This window comes from Stegostoma tigrinum, chromosome 37 (assembly GCF_030684315.1).
Source record: "Stegostoma tigrinum isolate sSteTig4 chromosome 37, sSteTig4.hap1, whole genome shotgun sequence".
NCBI lineage: Eukaryota > Metazoa > Chordata > Chondrichthyes > Orectolobiformes > Stegostomatidae > Stegostoma > Stegostoma tigrinum.
This window is the reverse complement of record NC_081390.1, coordinates 20,562,943-20,580,889: the sequence shown is the minus strand read 5'-3', so window position 1 is coordinate 20,580,889 and position 17,947 is coordinate 20,562,943. Positions and strand designations below refer to the sequence as shown.

The following is a 17,947-nucleotide window of genomic DNA, read 5'->3' as shown; positions in this document are numbered from 1 at the left end:
CAAGCAACGCAGTGATTGACCCTGATGAATGCCACCTTCTGTGCAAAAATAAACCACTCACCACTGCTCTGTTTCTTGTCACTCAGACAACTTTTGACCCAAGCCAGTACTTTTTCCCACTTATCCTACAGGCTTTCCCTACTCCACTGCTATAAGCATATGTTCAGCAGAAATGCCATCTGCAAACCTACACAGGGAGCTGAAATAACCCTCAATAACCTCCCCACGTAAAGTCAAAAAGCCCTAACAAATTGTGAAACACATGACAACAAAAAGGAGTACTGGAGAAACAGCAGATCCGGCAACATCTGTGCAGAGAAAGCAGAGCTATGATTTTGAGACCAGTGACCCTTCGTCAGAACAGCAGTCCAGGTCACTGGTCTCAAAATGTTAACTCTGCTTTCTCTCTCCAGATGTTGCCAGATCTGCTGAATTTCTCTAGCATTTTCTGTTGTGTGTGTGATCTCTGTCATCTCTGCTTTGCTTTATGAATTTTTTTGTTTTATTACCACTGATTGTGAAAGTGAATTCAACAGATCCACTGGCAAGTTAAAATGTGGCATCTTGAATTGTAAACACTCATTTCAGCTGGACAGGATTTGGCAAAGTTTTAGAATTGAAACCATTGAAAGCGATGATTTTGAGGGGTGTCTAAGATGATCAAAAGCCATACATAACCAGCAACCTCCTGTACACAGAAATCCAATTAACTAAACTTACAGCACAGCTCAAAGAAAGCCTGTCGATGAATGTTTTTGTGTTTTGAAAACAATCCTGAGCAGTGTTTGCAAACTCTACAAATATCAGGGATGAATATTGTGTCATCAAATATATCAGAGATTCACAATAAATTAGATCACTGACATCTTATTGCAAGCCTTCCATTCAGCAACCAGGTTTGTTGTTTGAGAAACACAAACGATGAAAATGTGACATTTCTCCCATTATTTGCTAACGATCTTATTGCATTTTGTGGAATCCTGCAACTTGTGGGCCGAATGGCGTAGGTCTGACGTTAAGAAACTATACTTCGAAATCGTCTTTAGCCGGGATGTTTAGGGAGCTCCGACACTAACACTCCAATAATCAGAATTTTCACATTATACTTTGCTAGTGGTGTGAGCGAGAGAGAGAGCGCGAGGTGATGACAGTTCTGCAAGAGCAGAGAAATTTGACAGGAATTTCCAGGCAGCCTTCCCCACTCCATCACTGTGATAAAATGGTGTATTTGGCAATACACAATCGGCTTGTTAATATGTTTGAGCAGGCAGTGCGGCAGCGGTAATGGTAATATCACTATACTAGCAATTAAGAATCCCAGGCTAGTGTTCTGGGGATAGCAAGAACCGCAGATGCTGGAGAATCTGAGATTAATAAAGTATACAGCTGGATGAACACAGCAGGCCAAGCAGCATCAGAGGAGTAGGCAGGCTGACATTTCGGGCCTAGACCCTTCACCAGAAATGGGGGAGGGGGAAGGGGGTTCTGAAATAAATAGGGAGAGAGCAGGGAGGCAAATAGAAGATGGATAGAGAGAATAGGTGAAGGGGAGACAGGCAGATCAAAGTGGTACGTATGGAGCCAGTAGAGGTGAATGTAGGTGGGGAGGTAGGGAGGAGCTAGATCAGTCCAGGGAGGATGGACAGGTCAAGGGAGCAGGATGAGCTTAGTAGGTAGAAAATGGGGATGGGAGGGGGGCATAGGTGGGAAGGAAGGACAGGTTACGGAGGCGGGGACAAGCTGGGCTGGTTTTGGGATGTGGTGGGGGAGGGAAGATTTTGAAGCTTGTGAAATCTACATTGATACCATGGGGCTGCAGGGTACCCAAGAGGAATATGAGTTGTCGTTCCTGCAATCTTCAGGTGTCATTGTTGTGGCACTGCAGGAGGCCCAGGATGGGCGTGTAATCTGAGGAACGGGAGGGGGAGTTGAAATGCTTCACGACTGGGAGGTGCAGTTGTTTAGTATGAACCCAGCGTAGGTGTTCTGCAAAGTGGTCCCCAAGCCTCTGCTTGGTTTCCCCAACCTAGAGGAGGCCACAGCAGGTACAGCGGATGTAGTATACCACATTAGCAGATGAGCAGGTGAACATCTGCTTCATGTGGAAAGTCTTCTTAGGGCCTGGGATGGGAGTGTGGGGGGGGGGGGGTGGACAGGGGTTGGAGAAAGGTGTAGGGGCAGTGTAGCACTTCCTGCGGTTGCAGGGAAAAGTGCCGGGTGTGGTGGGGCTGGACGGGAGCGTGGAGCAGACAAGGGAGTCCCGGAGAGAGTGGTCGCTCCAGAAAGCGGATAAGGGTGGGGAGGGAAAAATGTCTTTAGTGGTGGGGCTGGATTGCAGATGGCAGAAGTGCCGGAGGATGATGCGTTGGATCTGGAGGTTGGTGGGGTGGTATGTGAAGACAAGAGGGATTCTGTTTTGGTTGTTATTGCAGGGAGGGGTTGAGAGAGATGGGTTGCGGAAAATGGGGGAGACACGGTGGAGGGTGTTCTCGATCACTGAGGGGCGGCAGAGATATTGCAGTCCTTGAAAAACGGTGAAGTGGATGAACTGTTCGAGCTCCTCTTGGGAGCACAAGGCGGCACTGATACAGTCAATGTAATGGAGGAAGACATGGGTTTAGGGCCAGTGTAGCTACGGAACAGGGACTGTTCCCAGTAACCTATGAAGAGGCAGGCATAGCTTGGGCCCACGGGGGTTCCCATGGTTCATCCACTTCAACACCTTCCACCCCAACCTTCCACCTCCAATACCTCTGTCTCCATCTCTAGAACCCACCTAGAAACCGATGTCCGTTTCAAGCCCACCGTCTCCCACAACTACCAAGAATACACCTCCTCCCACCCACTTCCTGAAAAAAAAATGCCATCCCCTATTCCCAACTCCTTCGTCTCTGCCCTCAGGATGAGGCATTCCACTCCCGTACATCTCAGATGTCCTCATTTTTCAAGGACCGCAGCTTCCCTCCCCCACTTCAGTGGTCGAGAATGCCCTCAACCGTGTTTCCCTTAAATCATCCCGCACACCCCCTCCCCACAATAACAACCAAAACAGAATCCCTTGTGTCCACACATACCACCCCACTAGCCTCTGGATCCAATGCAATCCGAGCCCACCACCAAAGACATATTTCCCTCCCCACCCTTATCGGCTTTCTGCAGGGACCACACTCTCAGGGACTCCCTTGTCTGCTCCACACTCCCCTCCAGCCCCACCACACCCAGAACTTTTCCCTGCAACTGCAGGACATGCTACACCTGCCCCCACACCTCCTCCCTCACCCCCATCCCAGGCCCCAAGAAGACCTTCCACATCAAGCAGATGTTCATCTGCACATCTACCAATGTGGTATACTGCATCTGCTGTTCCCGTTGTGGCCTCCTCTACATCAGGGAAACCAAGTGGAGGCTTGAGGGCCACTTTGCAGAACACACACACACACAGTTTGCACTAAACAACTGCACCTCCCAGTCACAAACCATTTCAACTCCCCCTCCCATTCCTCAGATGACATGGCCACCCTGGGCCTCCTGCAGTGCCACAGCGATGCTACCCCAAGATTGCAGGAACAGCAACTCATTCTGCTAGGGAACTCTGCAGGCCAGTGGTATCAACGTGGGCTTCACAAGCTTCAAAATCTCCCCTTCCCCCTACTGCATCCAGAAACCATCCCAGCTCATCCCCGCCTCCCTATCCCTTTCTGTCACTTGTCTCCTCCTCCCCTGCCCCCCCCCCACCCCCCCCCCGCCCCACCACCACCACCTCAAGCCCCACTCCCTTCTCTTACCCACTAACCTCATCCCACCTCCTTGACTTGTCCATCCTCCCTGGACTGACCTATCCCCTCGCTACCTCCCCACCTACACTCACCTTTACTGGCTCCATACCCACCTCTTTGACCTGTCTGTCTCCTCTCCACCTATCCTCTCCTCTATCCATCTATCTGCCTCCTCCTCTCTCCCTATTTATTTCAGAACCCCCTTCCCCTCCCCCATTTCTGGTGAAGAGTCTAGGCCCGAAACGTCAACTTTCCTGCTCGGCCTGCTGTGTTCATCCAGCTCTACGCAGAGTTCAAATCACAGCATGGAGAGGGGTGGGAAATCATTTGCAAAATCAGACTCAGGCTGACAGAAAGCATGGACCAGGTTTCTTGACTAAACAAGAACAAGTAATTAAACTCCAGGAATGAGTAAAACAGCCATAAACCATCAGCTGATAACACTACAAATTAAAACTCTCTCTTCCTCTTACAAACTCAGCTATGATTTTTGTGCAGGTCAGAACATTATTTCCTGCATCATCCTTCTCTCCATGTTTCCACGAGTTTGCAAAGAGACACAGGATGGCTGTTTCGCATATAAAAAAGTGTTCTAACAAGGCGATAAAGACAAAGACAAAGTCCTAGAGCGTACAGCATGGAAACAGTTTCTTCAGTCTGATTCGTCCATGCCGACCAGATATCTTGTCCTAATCTAATCCTATTTGCCAGCATTTCACCTATTTCCCCCTAAATCTTCCCAATCATTTACCCATCCAGATGCCTTTTAAATGTTGTAATCGTACCAGCCTCCACCACTTCCTCTGGCAGATCGTTCCATACATGCATCACCCACTGTGTGGAAAAAGTTGCCTTTCAGGTCCCTTTTAACATCTTTCCCCTCTCACCTCAAAGCTATGACCCCTAGTTTGGGTCCCCCACCCGAGGGGAAAAAGACCTTGTCTATTTATCCTATCCATGCTCCTCATGATTTTACAAACCTCTATAAAAGTTCTATAAACCTCAGCCTCCGACATTCCTGGGAAGACACTCCCATCCTATTCAGCCTCTCCCTATAACTCAGACCTCCAACCCCAGCAACATCCTTGTCAATCTTTTCTGAAACCTTGCACGTTTCACAACATCCTTCCTTTAGCAGGGATGCCAGAATCACACGCAATACACCACAAGTGGCCGAATCAACGTGCTCAACAGCAAAGAGTCACACAGTTGCTGACCGGCAGAAGGCCCTCATCATTGATGAATAGTCACCAGTCCAGAGACCAATCCACTTCATGTTATAAATCAAAGTTTTATCTGGATACAGAATCCTTCAGCTCCAAATTGTCTGCAGTCTAAACTTCAATTACTTCTTGTTCAAGAAGCTATTTAAACAATACCTGCCATGAGTATCAGGAAATTTGCTTTTCAGAGCATACAATCCTGGCAAAACATGGTTTTTAAAACCAATTCTTTCCCATTTTGGTACACAATTCTGAAAAGGCACAAAAATAGAAAGACATGTTCTTTACAGACTCCAAATTCTTTCTTTATCTTGTCACCCCGTTCCAGTGTCATGGTTTCGTGATTCTTCTGGCATTATCAAATTTGAACTCTTCGAATCGTAGGTTTCTGCCTGCAATGTGAAAGGTGTATCTGAATTGTTAAACTTTCCCTCTCTGGAGGTACAACTTTAGAGACAGATCTCAGGAGAATTGATTAAAATGGTAAAGGACAGAGAAAGGAAACATTTTGAATTGGCTGGCTGTTCCCTGCAACTAAATGCGTTCAATTGTCGCTCATCGTCTCAAGAGTGTTCCGAGGCCAATAAACATGATGCATTTATTGGATCAGTTGCCCTCAACAGTGCATGTCCAACGTGCCAACTGGACATCCCAATGCATTTTCCTGCATTAAGCAATGAGCAGAGAGCAACAGCAGCCACACTAACAATTCATAGCAAGAACCTGTCTCGATGCTGCTCTCTATCTTTCAGGTGAGAACAGCTACTGTTTGCCTGCGAGTACTCATTACACACAACAAACAAATGCTGCCTATTCAGTTCCGTCTCAATAATGAGATGGAGATACTGGTTTTGGACAGAGGTGGATAAAGTCAGAAGTCACACGACAGGAGGTTATAGTCAAGTTTATTTGAAATTGTAAGCTTTTGGAATGCTGCCCCTTTGTCAGGTGCATTGACCTCACTGGGATTTCAAATAAACCTTTTGGACTATAACCTAGCGTTGCGTGACTTCTGACAGTCTCAATAATAGCCTAATAAATGAGTTACACAAGTACCAATCAATGCTCAGACTTGTCCCTCAATTACAGCTAATCCACTGGACTAGTGCCAGCTTAATAGCCTGGCCACCTCTGCGGGTCTGGTGTCCTAATGCACTGGGATTGCCAACAGTGGCATCAGCATCACACACTCCTGTGCTCACTCACCATCTGCTCTCTTGTAGGCTCAGTCTGAAGGTAGACAGAGCCTTATCGAACAGTTTAAGAGAGACTGAACCCAATAGGTCGCCTGCACTGCTGCTTTCCAACTGCAATCATGTTTCAGGATTGAGAGACCCAAGTAAATCAGTTTTAAAAGTAAATGAAAACAGCCAAGCATGATGGATGATGGAAATCTGAAACAAAATGCTAAATTAACTCAGCAGGTCTGGCAATATCTGCAGAAAGAAGCAGGTCTCATTTTTAAAGGTGAGAGGAGAACGATCAGAAAGGGACATGAGGAGCAACTTTTTTTTTTAAAAAACACTCAAAGTGGTTGGTGTTTGCAATGAGCCGCCAGGAGGAAGTGGCAGATGAAAAGGTACAGTTGCAATGTTTGAAAGATATTTGAATAAGTCCATGAATGGGAAGGATTTGAAGGGATACAAGCCAAATGCTAGCATGTGGGACTAGTTTAGTTTGGGAACATGATCGGCATGGACTGGTGGGGCCAAAGGGTCTGTTTCCATGCTGTAAGATTCTATGGTTCTTCTTCAGAACTGAAAAGGTGTTGGAAAATATTTTCTTCAATACGGAAGAAGTCATACCAGACTTGAAACATTAACTCTCTTTCTCTCTCCACTGTTGCTACCAGATCTGCTCAATTCCTCCAGCATTCTCTGTTTGTTCAAACCTACTGAATCAGATTGCATTCAGGAGTACAATGAACAGCTCTGGTCTCAATACTCTATAAAAGAGGGTTAAAGCAACTTACGATCTGTATGTCCTTGTTTGTTGTGATGTGCATTTATGCTGCTCGCTAGACAAAGCTTCTCACTGTCCCTAGGTATATGTGACTACAATAAATCAAATTCAATTTTAAATAAAAATCAGAATGTGACTGAATGGATTGCTTGACAGAGAAGCAGCACGAAATCAGCACATGCAAACATCAGGGAGTGGTCAGTGTCCAGGCCAATACAACTCCTCTGTACATCAAATTATCCCACCTCAAGTATACACCCAATTTCACTTCAGAGCTCTAACAAGGCAGTGAAAGTACAAGCATTGTATAACTGGCTGATACATCACAATGCTGCAGACGTGGTTAAATTACTTGTACTATGAATGAACCTCTTGGTTGTTAAAGAAATCTTTTCATGCAGTTTGAAACCCAATTCCCATTAGATTTTAAAAAGAATAGATGGCAGGAGCAATTTTCCCTCTTAAAATACAGAGCTCATCTTGGGCAACCTGAAATATTCACCAACAACACACAAAGATGAAACAATGGCCTTCAGCTAATGTAACCACAGATATGCAGCTCCAGACTTGAAAATAATATAGGAAGAACTAACATATTTCTACAAAACATTTGATAAGGTGCCGCAACAAAAGGTTATTGCAGAACATAAAAACCCCTGGTGTCAAGTAACATGTTGGTATCGATAGAAGATTAATGGCTAACGGGAAGCAGAGAGTAGGCAACAATGGATCTTCTTCAGGTTGGCAAGATGTAATGAAAGGGGAACTGTGCGGAGGTCAACTGTTTACAATTTATAAATGACTTGGACAAAGGAGCGGAAAGTATGCTTGCCAAATTTGCTGACGACACAAGGGTACGGAGGAGAGTAAGCTTTGAAGGAGACAGAAGAAGGCTCCAAGAAAAGATAAATGGGTTAAGTGGTAAATGAAACACAATTTAGGTAAATAGCAAATTTGAAGAATATACAGAATACACCGTTTAGGCAATATTCTGACAAGAGATTGCAGAGCTCCGAGATGTAGAGGAATCTGGGTATCCTAGTGCACAACTCACAAATGGTTAGTGTGCAAATGCAGCAAGTAATTAATAGAAATGTTATCTCTATTGTGAGGGAAAAGTAAAAGATTAAGATGTGACTTGATTTAAATACTAAGATCCTGAGGGGGCGGGACCTTGACAGCAGATGTGGAAAGGAAGTTTCCTCTTATGGAAAAAGCTAGAACAAGGGATTATTAATTAAAAATAAGGAGTGCACATTTAAAATGCACAAGTGAAGCCTTCTCTCAGAGAGTTGAGAGACAGGGTCGATGCAGAATCTTGGAATATTTTTAAGGCAGAGTTGACTGTAGGAAAGCAAGGCAGTGAAAGGTTGCCATGACTGGGTGAGAATGTGTATTTGAGCTTACAATAAGGTCAGTCATTACCTGACTAAACGGTGGAGAAGGCTCAAGGGGCTGAATGACCTATTCCTGCTCCTTGTTCTTATCGGCATTTAATATCAGATTGTTAGACAATCACGTGTTCATTGGAGAGAAGGGAATATCAGGAGGAGGTTTGGAAATAAGGAAACAGTATCCAACACAGCTAGATGGTGGAGGGTTCCTGCAGCGGTGAGTATACTACATCTGGGTCTGAAACTCTGGGTGCAAGTCTCACTCCAGGACTAGATGTCCAAGGAAGATGCCTTCATAATGCAGCCAAACAGGTTCATTAGCTGTTTGAAAATTTTTTCAAAGCACACCAACAGCAGACAGGAAAGAACGTTGGAGTCACCATGATCATTGTCCAAAGCTCCAGGCTGCAACATGCTTGTCAAAAAAAAAAAGCATGATACTACGGCACCTCACACTCCAATTACTAGCCTTCAGCAAGGTGCTGCAAACTGTACTGAGGTAAATGACAGATAGATTGCTATTAGGGATCGAGACTGAGGGAGGATTGCTTGCCCATTGTACAAAACACCCTGCAACTTTTTCATAACGCTCACACACTGAACACTTCTTTCAATAGATGTCCCTCCTCATCAAGATCTCCACGTTTTCCAGCCAGCACTTATTAATGCATAAGAAATGTTATTACGCCAGGAACTGATGAAACCGAATTAAACTAATTTTCCTACTGGTCTACTGTTTCTATTCCTCCAGCTGTGGGCATCAACAACTCTCATGTCACAAAATTCTACACCACAGAAGGCAGACAGTGGGTCCATCTTGGGCTGTCTTTGAAACAGCTGTCAAATTTTTCACTAGAGAATTGGGTCAGCAGTTAGTTATGCTGAGTGAGTAGCTCACCTTCTGACTCCCCAAACCCTGTCCACCATCTACAAGGCGCAAGTCAGAAATGTGATGGAACATTCCCCACTTGCCTGGATGAATGCAGCCCCAACAACACAAGAAGCTGGTCACCATCCAGGACAGCTTCCCCTCCAATGCTGAAGCACAGTTGCAGCAGTGCGTACTCTTTACAAGAGGCACTGCAGAAATTCAAAGATACTCAAGCAGCACCTTCCAAACCCATGGCCACTACCATCGAGGAGGACAAAGGCAGCAGATACATGGAACACCACCCCCTGCAAGTTCCCCTCCAAGTAGTCACTATCCTGTTCCTCAAGCGTTATTGGGTAAAATTCCTGGAATTCCTTCCCTAAAGGTATTGTGGGTCCATCTACGGCATATGGACTGCATTGATTCAAGAAGGCAGCTCACCACCACCTTGTCAAAGGGCAACTAGGGACAGGCACAAATGCTGGCCCTGTCAGCAATGCCCATGTCCTGTGAAAGAATAAAGTTTTTAAAAAATTAGATTATCTGAAGAGGACAAATGCTAAGGGAAAAATGTGAGCGAGTGGCAGCAGGAGGGAGTTTCTCTTGCGGCGGGGGGGGGGGGGGTTGTACAGACATGACAGGTCAAATGGCCTCCCCTAATGCAGTACCCATTAAACAAACTAAACCTCACTGTTCTCCTTTCAGCCCAGTATCGTAGACTTTCTCTCCCAATTTGAAAACTGTTGTCGAATCTGCTTCCATCAGCACTTCACCCAGCACATTCCTAATTGCAACAACTCATTGAGTGAAACCCAAACCACCTTCTGGTTCTGTTGCCTGTTAACTGGTTGCAGTGAATGGGCTCAATCTCCAACCAAGCCCATCCAACTCTGTAGCTTAATCTCCAACCTTGAGAAAGCCCATGTTACCATGTTAGCTTCATGTCAGCTCATTCCTACATCACCCATCAACACACCTTCACTAACCAATGTTATGCACCAGACCAAATCCCATCAATACACATCAAGGAGATAGCCTAGACCCTAACTTTTTTGAATTTCAAAGGCAAGCGTGAGGCATTGCAATCCAGGTGCAATTCAAAACTACTAGTTTTGAAGCAAAACACACTTTAATCATACACCATGGTTAAAAAACAAAAAGGAAGGATTGGAAAATTTAACACTACCGGAACATAATAGAATAATAAACCATTCATTAATTATTCCAATATAGTAATATCTCAAGCACACCCTTGGCAAAGCCAAATTCAGTCAAATAGATTGACTCACAATCAATTCTAGCAGCAGGAAGAGAACCTCAGCTTTTAGCTGTAACAGAAAGCGAGTGAGAGCACACACGAGTGAGTGAGACAGCAAGAGAGAGAGACACACACAGAGACATGGCAGCTTTCATACTTACAACTGCTACCAAAAGCTAAACTAAAAATCCTGGTTCTATGGGAGCTTGATCCTAAACATTCAGGCTGCTTCTATTGTTTCAACTTTAAAATATAGCTCCAAGGCCGCTCTCTCCATTAAAAAGGGACAAAATACACATTTTAAAGTCAGTGTTAACACACTAAGTTGGCCAACTCTCCACATCAAATCCCTGGTGGTTCAGAAAAAACTAGGTCATCATTACTCCTTCCATTTTGACTTACAACCAGCAGGAAAAGCTGAGCCATACATAAATCAGCACAGATTCCAGGGATAAAATAAAATTATCCAGCTTGTTCTCATCCAGTAGCTTTCAGACGCAGGATAAAGGCAATGACTTTACACCTGTAAACTAATATCTGGGTCTGGATAATGCTTGGATTCATTCTCAATATACAATATCCCCCATGAGAAAGCAACATTGCAATTACAAACTGTTATCCAATTTTTGAAGCAAGTGTTGAACAAACTGCATAAATAGAATGATCCAGAATCAGAGTGCAGAAACAGGCCACTCAGCCCAACAAGTCCACACAGACCTTCTGCAGGCAACCCCAACCCAACCCATTTCCCCCCTCCCTATCCCTGTATTCCCATGGCTAAGGCACTTAACCTACACATCAATAGACACTGTAGCATGGCCAATCCATCTAAAATGCACATTTTTGGACTTTGGGAGGAAACTGGAGCACCTGGAGGAAACCCACACAGACAATGGGGAGAATGTGCAAACTCCACAGGCACTCTCCCCAGGGTGGAATCAGGAAAGAGTGACACGTGCTTCTGTGTTTAAAATTGAGTTGGCCATACTGAAGAGGCTTCTTACACAGTTGGGGTATTTACTGGATTGTATGTTGTGGTATGGCTCAGTGGTTAGCACTGCTGTCTCTCAGTGCTAGAGACCCAGGTCTAAATTAACATGGAGGTGGGGGAGAACCCAGCTCTCATATTCCTAATCAACCTGTTCAGACTCGTTATGACTCAGCCCTGGAGTAAGTAGCACTTGAACTGAGCCTCCAGATTGAGGTAGGGACACTACCCCAGCACCACAAGAGGGTCCCAGGCCCCCTTCAACTTTTTTTTTTAAAAAAAAACTTATTTTTCTACTCAACCTGTTCAGAGATGCTATTATACACTCCTAGAGCAAGTGGGAGTAGACCCCAGGCCTCCCAGTCCAGGGAATAGGGACACTACAATTGCATCACAACAGGGCCCTTAAAATTGCAACCAATTCTCAGAAGCCCTTGCAAAGTTTTTGCCTCCTTTAACATCACCAGATGTGTGTTTGGATCCCGTCTCCTCTCCAATGCCCTATGGTTAAATTAGCTTCACCTGTCACCATATCACAGTGAGGCACCATCTCACTCTCTTTCATAGTGATTTTCTGTCTAACCATCATTATTATAAAAGTTATAAAATCATCTTGGCTGACAATCTGTGAATACTCGCATACCACAGTCGAGAAAAAGTCCATTTTTCTTTCAGACAAGCTGGGACAGGAAGGCTTTATAGCACCCACTGGCAGGTGGAATACAGCTTAGACTGTTTCCCTCACCACTGATGGAAGAGAACTGTCCTAAAGTCCTACCATCCAGTCGAGCTTTGCCATTATTCCCATAAATCTGGTGTCAGCTATGTCTCAGTGGATTGCGCAGCTGTCTTGGAGTTAGGTGGCTATAGGTTCAAGACCAGTTCCAAATCCAGGCATGACACACCTTCAGCTGTACCATGGGTTACTAAACTGACTATCAGGTGAGACATCCATCAGTGGCCCTCCCCAATTCTCCTTGGAGTGGATTTATGGAATTCCATAGCACTATTTTGAACACACACACACACACACACACACACACACACACAATCCTGGGGTCCTGGCTAATAATCACCCCTCATTCAGCATCAATTAAGTGGACTACCTGTTTGCTATGATTTGTGGGAGTTTTCTGCCACCATCTCCTCCATTCCAATGGCGTCCATGATGTATTTAATTGGCTACAAACCTCTTTGCAATGCACCAAGGTAATAACAGAGCTACATAAAAGCATGTTTCTCTTTTAGAAAGAAAGTTAGGAACATTCAAACACAAATTCTATACAGAACTAAAACTAGGGCAAGATTAGCATTTGGAGACAAATATAGGCTAGCCATGAGCCTAATTATACTGCAGACGGTTTTATGTTTGACTGAGAGTTGGGTAACTGAATCATGCCAACTGGGCTCGATTGAACAAGCCTGGTGACGGTGCTCGTTAACTTAGAGGCACAGCACAAACCACGTGAAGTGAGAGCTGAAGAATGATGGAGCGATCTTGAAAGCATTGCATAAAACTCAATAAAATTTCTGCACATCTGGAAAGGAGTGATACCTCTGCATTGCTCCAAGGAACACGAAGCCTATCAAATATACACCACACACACCAACACCAAGATGGAACACTGCTGGACCTCCACTCAGAGCCAAAACATCTCAAACCTTTCAGGAAATTTCACATCTAATGCATGGCTTTATGCATCCAACGCATGGTTTGCCACATGCAGGGAACTGTTACAGCTATCTTGCAGACAATAGGATCCCATCAACAGCAATACAGTGAATGCCAGGCTCATCAATCTTGGCTGACACTGATTGCAAGACCATTTTTTCCTAACTGCTTTTCCCTTAGAATTAGTCTCCAGCAATCTTGAAAATGGGCCAGCATAATCGCTGGAAGAGACAGACAAGGTTTCAATTTATTAAACTGGACAGTGTTCAGAAGACATTTACTACGATGTTACCGAGTCTGGAGAGTTTGAGTTATAAAGGAGAGGTTGGATAGATTGAGATTTTTATCGTTGGAGGATAGGTGGTTGAGAGGTGCCCTTATAGAGGTTTAGAAAATTACCAGAAACAAATGTTTCTGTCTAAGGTTAACATACAACACCTCTTCTCCTCACCAGAAGAAAGTGTTTCTCTCTACACTGATCCCTTTAATCCTATTTAGTGCCTCAAACAGGTCAGCTCCCATTGTATCAGATAGATCTTCACCAGTTCACAGCAATCTGCATGACAGATGCAGCAAACCTTAGGACTGCAATTACTAAACTCTCTTGTGTTACATTTTCGGATCACAACAATTTAGAGACATACATTGCAGAATAATCAAAGTTTTGGACAATATGCCATGATTCAGGAACATATTCAGCTGGTGCCGGGATGTTATTAAGCACACGTAGAGACAACGCTGGCAGTAATGTGCGCCTTTTCTTGCTTTATTTCTTCTTTCAGGAGATCTGGCCAACACTAGCAAAAATCATGATTTATTTCCCAACCCTAAGTGGTCCTAAAACAGAGTGGCTTGCTAGACTATTTCAGAAATCGCTGTGGAGTGACTTGTAGAACGGACAGGTGAAAGGACAACAGACTTCTTTCTGGAAGGGACATTACTGAACCAGACAGACTTTTACAACAATGAATGATAATTTCATTTTCACCCCGATGAGACGTTCCCAGAGTAATAAACTGGCTCTCAGGATTACTGTCCCAGTTACATTACTGGTCCATCACTACCACCCCACATTAAAGCTAGCCATATGCGACAGTGCAATCATTCAGATTGCTCTCCCTGGAGAATATGAAGTGAGTCTATTCATACAGGGCTTGCCTAGTCTAATATGTGAGAGGCATATTCAAAGGACTGAGCCCTGCCCTTCCCAGTCTGCATGGCCTGTGAACTTAGCCTAGTCAGCAACCATTATACAGCTGGCACCAGCTCCTAGATCTCTTGGGAATCTCAAACAATTCAGCTCGGCACAGTGGCTAGCATTGCTGGCTCACAAAACCAGGGATCCGGCTTCAATTCCAGCCTGACACGGCTGGTGTCTGTGTGGAGTTTGCACATTCTCCGTGTGTCTGCCAGGTGCTCCAGTTTCCTCCCACAGTCCAAGAACATGCAGGTTAAGAGAGAGAATTAGCCATGCTAAATTGGCCATAGTATCGAGGGATATGTAGGAAAGGTGGGTTAGCCATGAGAAATGCAAGGTTACAGGGATAGGGTGTGAGGCTGGATCTAGGTGGAATGCTCTTCAGAGGAATGGTGCAAAGTCAAAGGGCCAAATTTTAGCAGTGTAGGGGGTCCAATGATCCTATGAAACAGGGCAGCTAGAATTTCATGAACATTTGAGACCACTAAGTTGTAAGTAGTTGGGGAAGGCAGAGGAATGTCCAGCCCTTTCAGAATGTTGCACCATTCATCAAGATAATGGATGACCTTCCAGCTTAAATCCACTTTTCAGCCGGATCCCTCAGTTCCCTCAAATTCTGAGGGGATTGAGGAAGATTTTCAACTCAAATCTGAGTAAAGCAAGAGTCGGAGCAGATCCAGCAACATAGCCACAGAGGAAAAGGTGTGGAGAACAATATTGGTATAACATGTCTCCCATCATCCATCACACAGGAGAAAATTAGGAAAAGTTGCATTCTAAAGATGGCAATTGGGTTTCTCCGGGAGGAGCAGTTGATAGCTCTAGGTCTGTACTTGGAGTTTAGAAGGTTGGCCGGGGGGTGGGGGGGTGAAATTGGATTCAAACTTACAGAATATGGAGAGATCTGGACAGAGTGGAGGTCCAGGTGTTTCCACTAGTAGGAGGGACTAGGTCCTGAGGGTTCAGCCTCAGAGTGAAGAAATGACACTTTAGAATGAGATGAGGAGGAATTTCTTCAGCCAGAGGGTGGTGACTCTGTGGAAATCATTGCTGCAGAAGGCCAAATCAAATGAGTGAGCGTCTTTAAGACAGAGACAGATAGGCTCTCGATTGGTAAGAGGTTTAAGGGTTACAGGGAGAAGGCAGGAGAATGGTGTTGAGAAAATGTATCAGCCATGATCAAACGGCAGAGCAGTCTCGACGGCCCGAATGGCCTAACTTTACTCCTACATCTTCTGGTCTAATGACCGTAACAACCAATTCATAGAATCCCTACAGTGTGGAAACAGGCCCTTTGGCCCAACAAGTCCACATCGACCCATCCCCTTATAATCCACCTAATCTACACATCCCTGTACACTATGGGCAATTTAGCATGACCAATCCACCTAACCTGCACACCTTTGGACTGTGAGAGGAAACCCAAGCAGACACGGGGAGAATGTACAAACTCCACACAGTTGCCTCAGGGTGAATTCGAACCTGGGTCCCTGGCACAGTGAGGCAACAGTGCTAAACACTGTGCCAATTGGCATATATGAGTTCATTTGTTCAACGTGAGTAAAAATGTGAGAAATCTATATATTAATAGAGACTAGGTGGTGGTGGTAATGTTACTGGGCTAGTTTTAAGGAAGATCTTTAAAAAAAAATGGAGTAAGTTGAAGGGACATGGTCAAGGGCAGGTGCTGACCTGATGGCTAACTGTGTGGCCATGAACAATAGGGAATTGGGGTGACCACACAGGGAATAGGGGAGATTGTTGAGCTGTAGCCCAGACATATTAGATAGAGCAGGATATAGCTAAGGCTTGAAGGAATTTACATATTTAAATGTAAACATGAGGGCAGCCATTTTAAGTTGGGACCAATGCTGAATTGAGGAGAATGGAGGACCTGGTGAGTACAATACAGGTGGTGATGTTTTGTTCAGGCTGAATTTGATGGGGACAACGGAGGTCATCCTACAGTGAACTGGAATTGTCCAATAGAGAGTCAACAACAGGCACGAGGAGTGGAAGCTAGCCTGGTAAGCAATATCACACAGACAGATGGAGGTCTCGCTGTGTATGGGTCACTAACAGGAGCCACAGGTTGGCTTAGAGTGGGCTGGGAAACAGATTGTGAACAACTGGTTTGGGACTGGAAGGGGTAGTCGTTTGTCACGATAAGAGCATAGGTGCTCAACAAAGCGGTCTCCGAGCCTCCGCTTGGTCTCATCAATGTAGAAGCGTCCACGTTGGGAGCATCGGATGCAGTAGACCACATTGACTGTTGTGCAGGCAAATCTGTCTCATGTGGAAGGTTTATTTGGTGCCTTGAATGGAGGGGAGGGGTGAGGAGTAGTCGCAGGTGTACGCTTCCTGTTCTCCAGACAGATCAGAAGGACACTTTAGCAATAAAACAAATTCATTCATTTGGCAGGACATACCTGTCTGAGGCCTGGGCTGTTTGGGGATTCTCTTCCTATGGGATTCACACTCGGAATGGCAGCACTGCTGTGGTTACTCGATGATTTACTGGGGGTAGTCACAGTCATTAGACTTGTTCCCCCATCCAGAGTCTCGGTAGGGATTTGCTTTGAAGCATACCCTTGAGACCGTTCATTGCCGGACTGCGGTCGTTTCCATCCAGGACGTGGACTATGAGCTGCAGCATCAGAATACCGTGGGCTCACACTCCCAACCGATGAAAGCAAGCTCCGAGTGGAAATGAGGCCATTCGATGGCTCTCTGTAGCTTCCCACAGACACTGTGCTCACACACATGTCAAAATTCTCCATCCGAGTTGGCTTTGATACCATCCGTTGAGAGACTCTGTGGGCAGCTTGGGGGCTTTTCCACCCAGTAGAGGGTTCCTGGCCGACGGAAGTCGGCTTCAATCCCTGAGGAAGCACAGACACATTGAAAGGGTTCACAACAGTTTTAACTCTGGCCTTTTCAATATAGCTGAATGTAGCTACTGAGCTTCTACCGCTGGTGTCACCACCCAGCTTCCGCACTGTATTCTCCAAGCTAACTGGGCAGAACGACTGAGTCCTGATGCATACCGGAGAGGTCGGAGCAGTAGACCTGCCAGGGTTGGTTGGGGCAATTTCCCGAAAAGGATTGGTGTCTGACTGTGTGCGAATGAGTGACGCTGTGCCCTTCTTACAACCAGGAAAGCCCAGGAAATCCATCTTCATATCTGGAGGCAGACTGCGCCGCTGCGTATAGGATGGCACGATGGGCGAAAGCAAGCATGGCGACTGGGCATTGGCATCGGGTTGTGCAGTGTTCGGCCCATCATGGCACGCTGATCCTGGAGGTGCGGTGGCACAACAGCCACGAGGATCCGTTCTCAGTTCCATGTAGAAGGTCATCACTCTGGTATCCTGTGCCATTTGGCATGAAGCTACACCAATCGCCAGTTAACAGGAAGGAGGGAGAACAGGCACTGCAATCACCTTCCCATTCTGAGATCCAATTCTCCAATCTAGGAAAATCCAAAAAAACATTACTGATGAATACTGTCAACTTATGAATCAGCATGGAACCCAAATAGAACACCGACTCCAAGCCAAAGGATATACAGGGGGGTTGAACACTAACTCTGTAACCTAGAAGCT

The 17,947-nt window shown here is 45.4% G+C and overlaps 1 protein-coding gene across 10 annotated transcripts in view; it reads right to left on the bottom strand.

Annotated features, from left to right (window-relative positions):
* Nucleotides 1–17,947, bottom strand: part of LOC125467477 (PH and SEC7 domain-containing protein 1-like) — a 193,198-nt gene that overhangs the window by 119,777 nt on the left and 55,474 nt on the right. For all 10 annotated transcript variants that reach the window (XM_048563337.2, XM_059640393.1, XM_048563335.2 and 7 more), the window contains one exon: nt 16,772–17,814. In XM_048563337.2, the coding sequence (XP_048419294.2) occupies nt 16,772–17,722 (951 nt within the window). In that variant the 5' untranslated portion in view covers nt 17,723–17,814. The remainder of the gene's footprint in view (nt 1–16,771; nt 17,815–17,947) is intronic.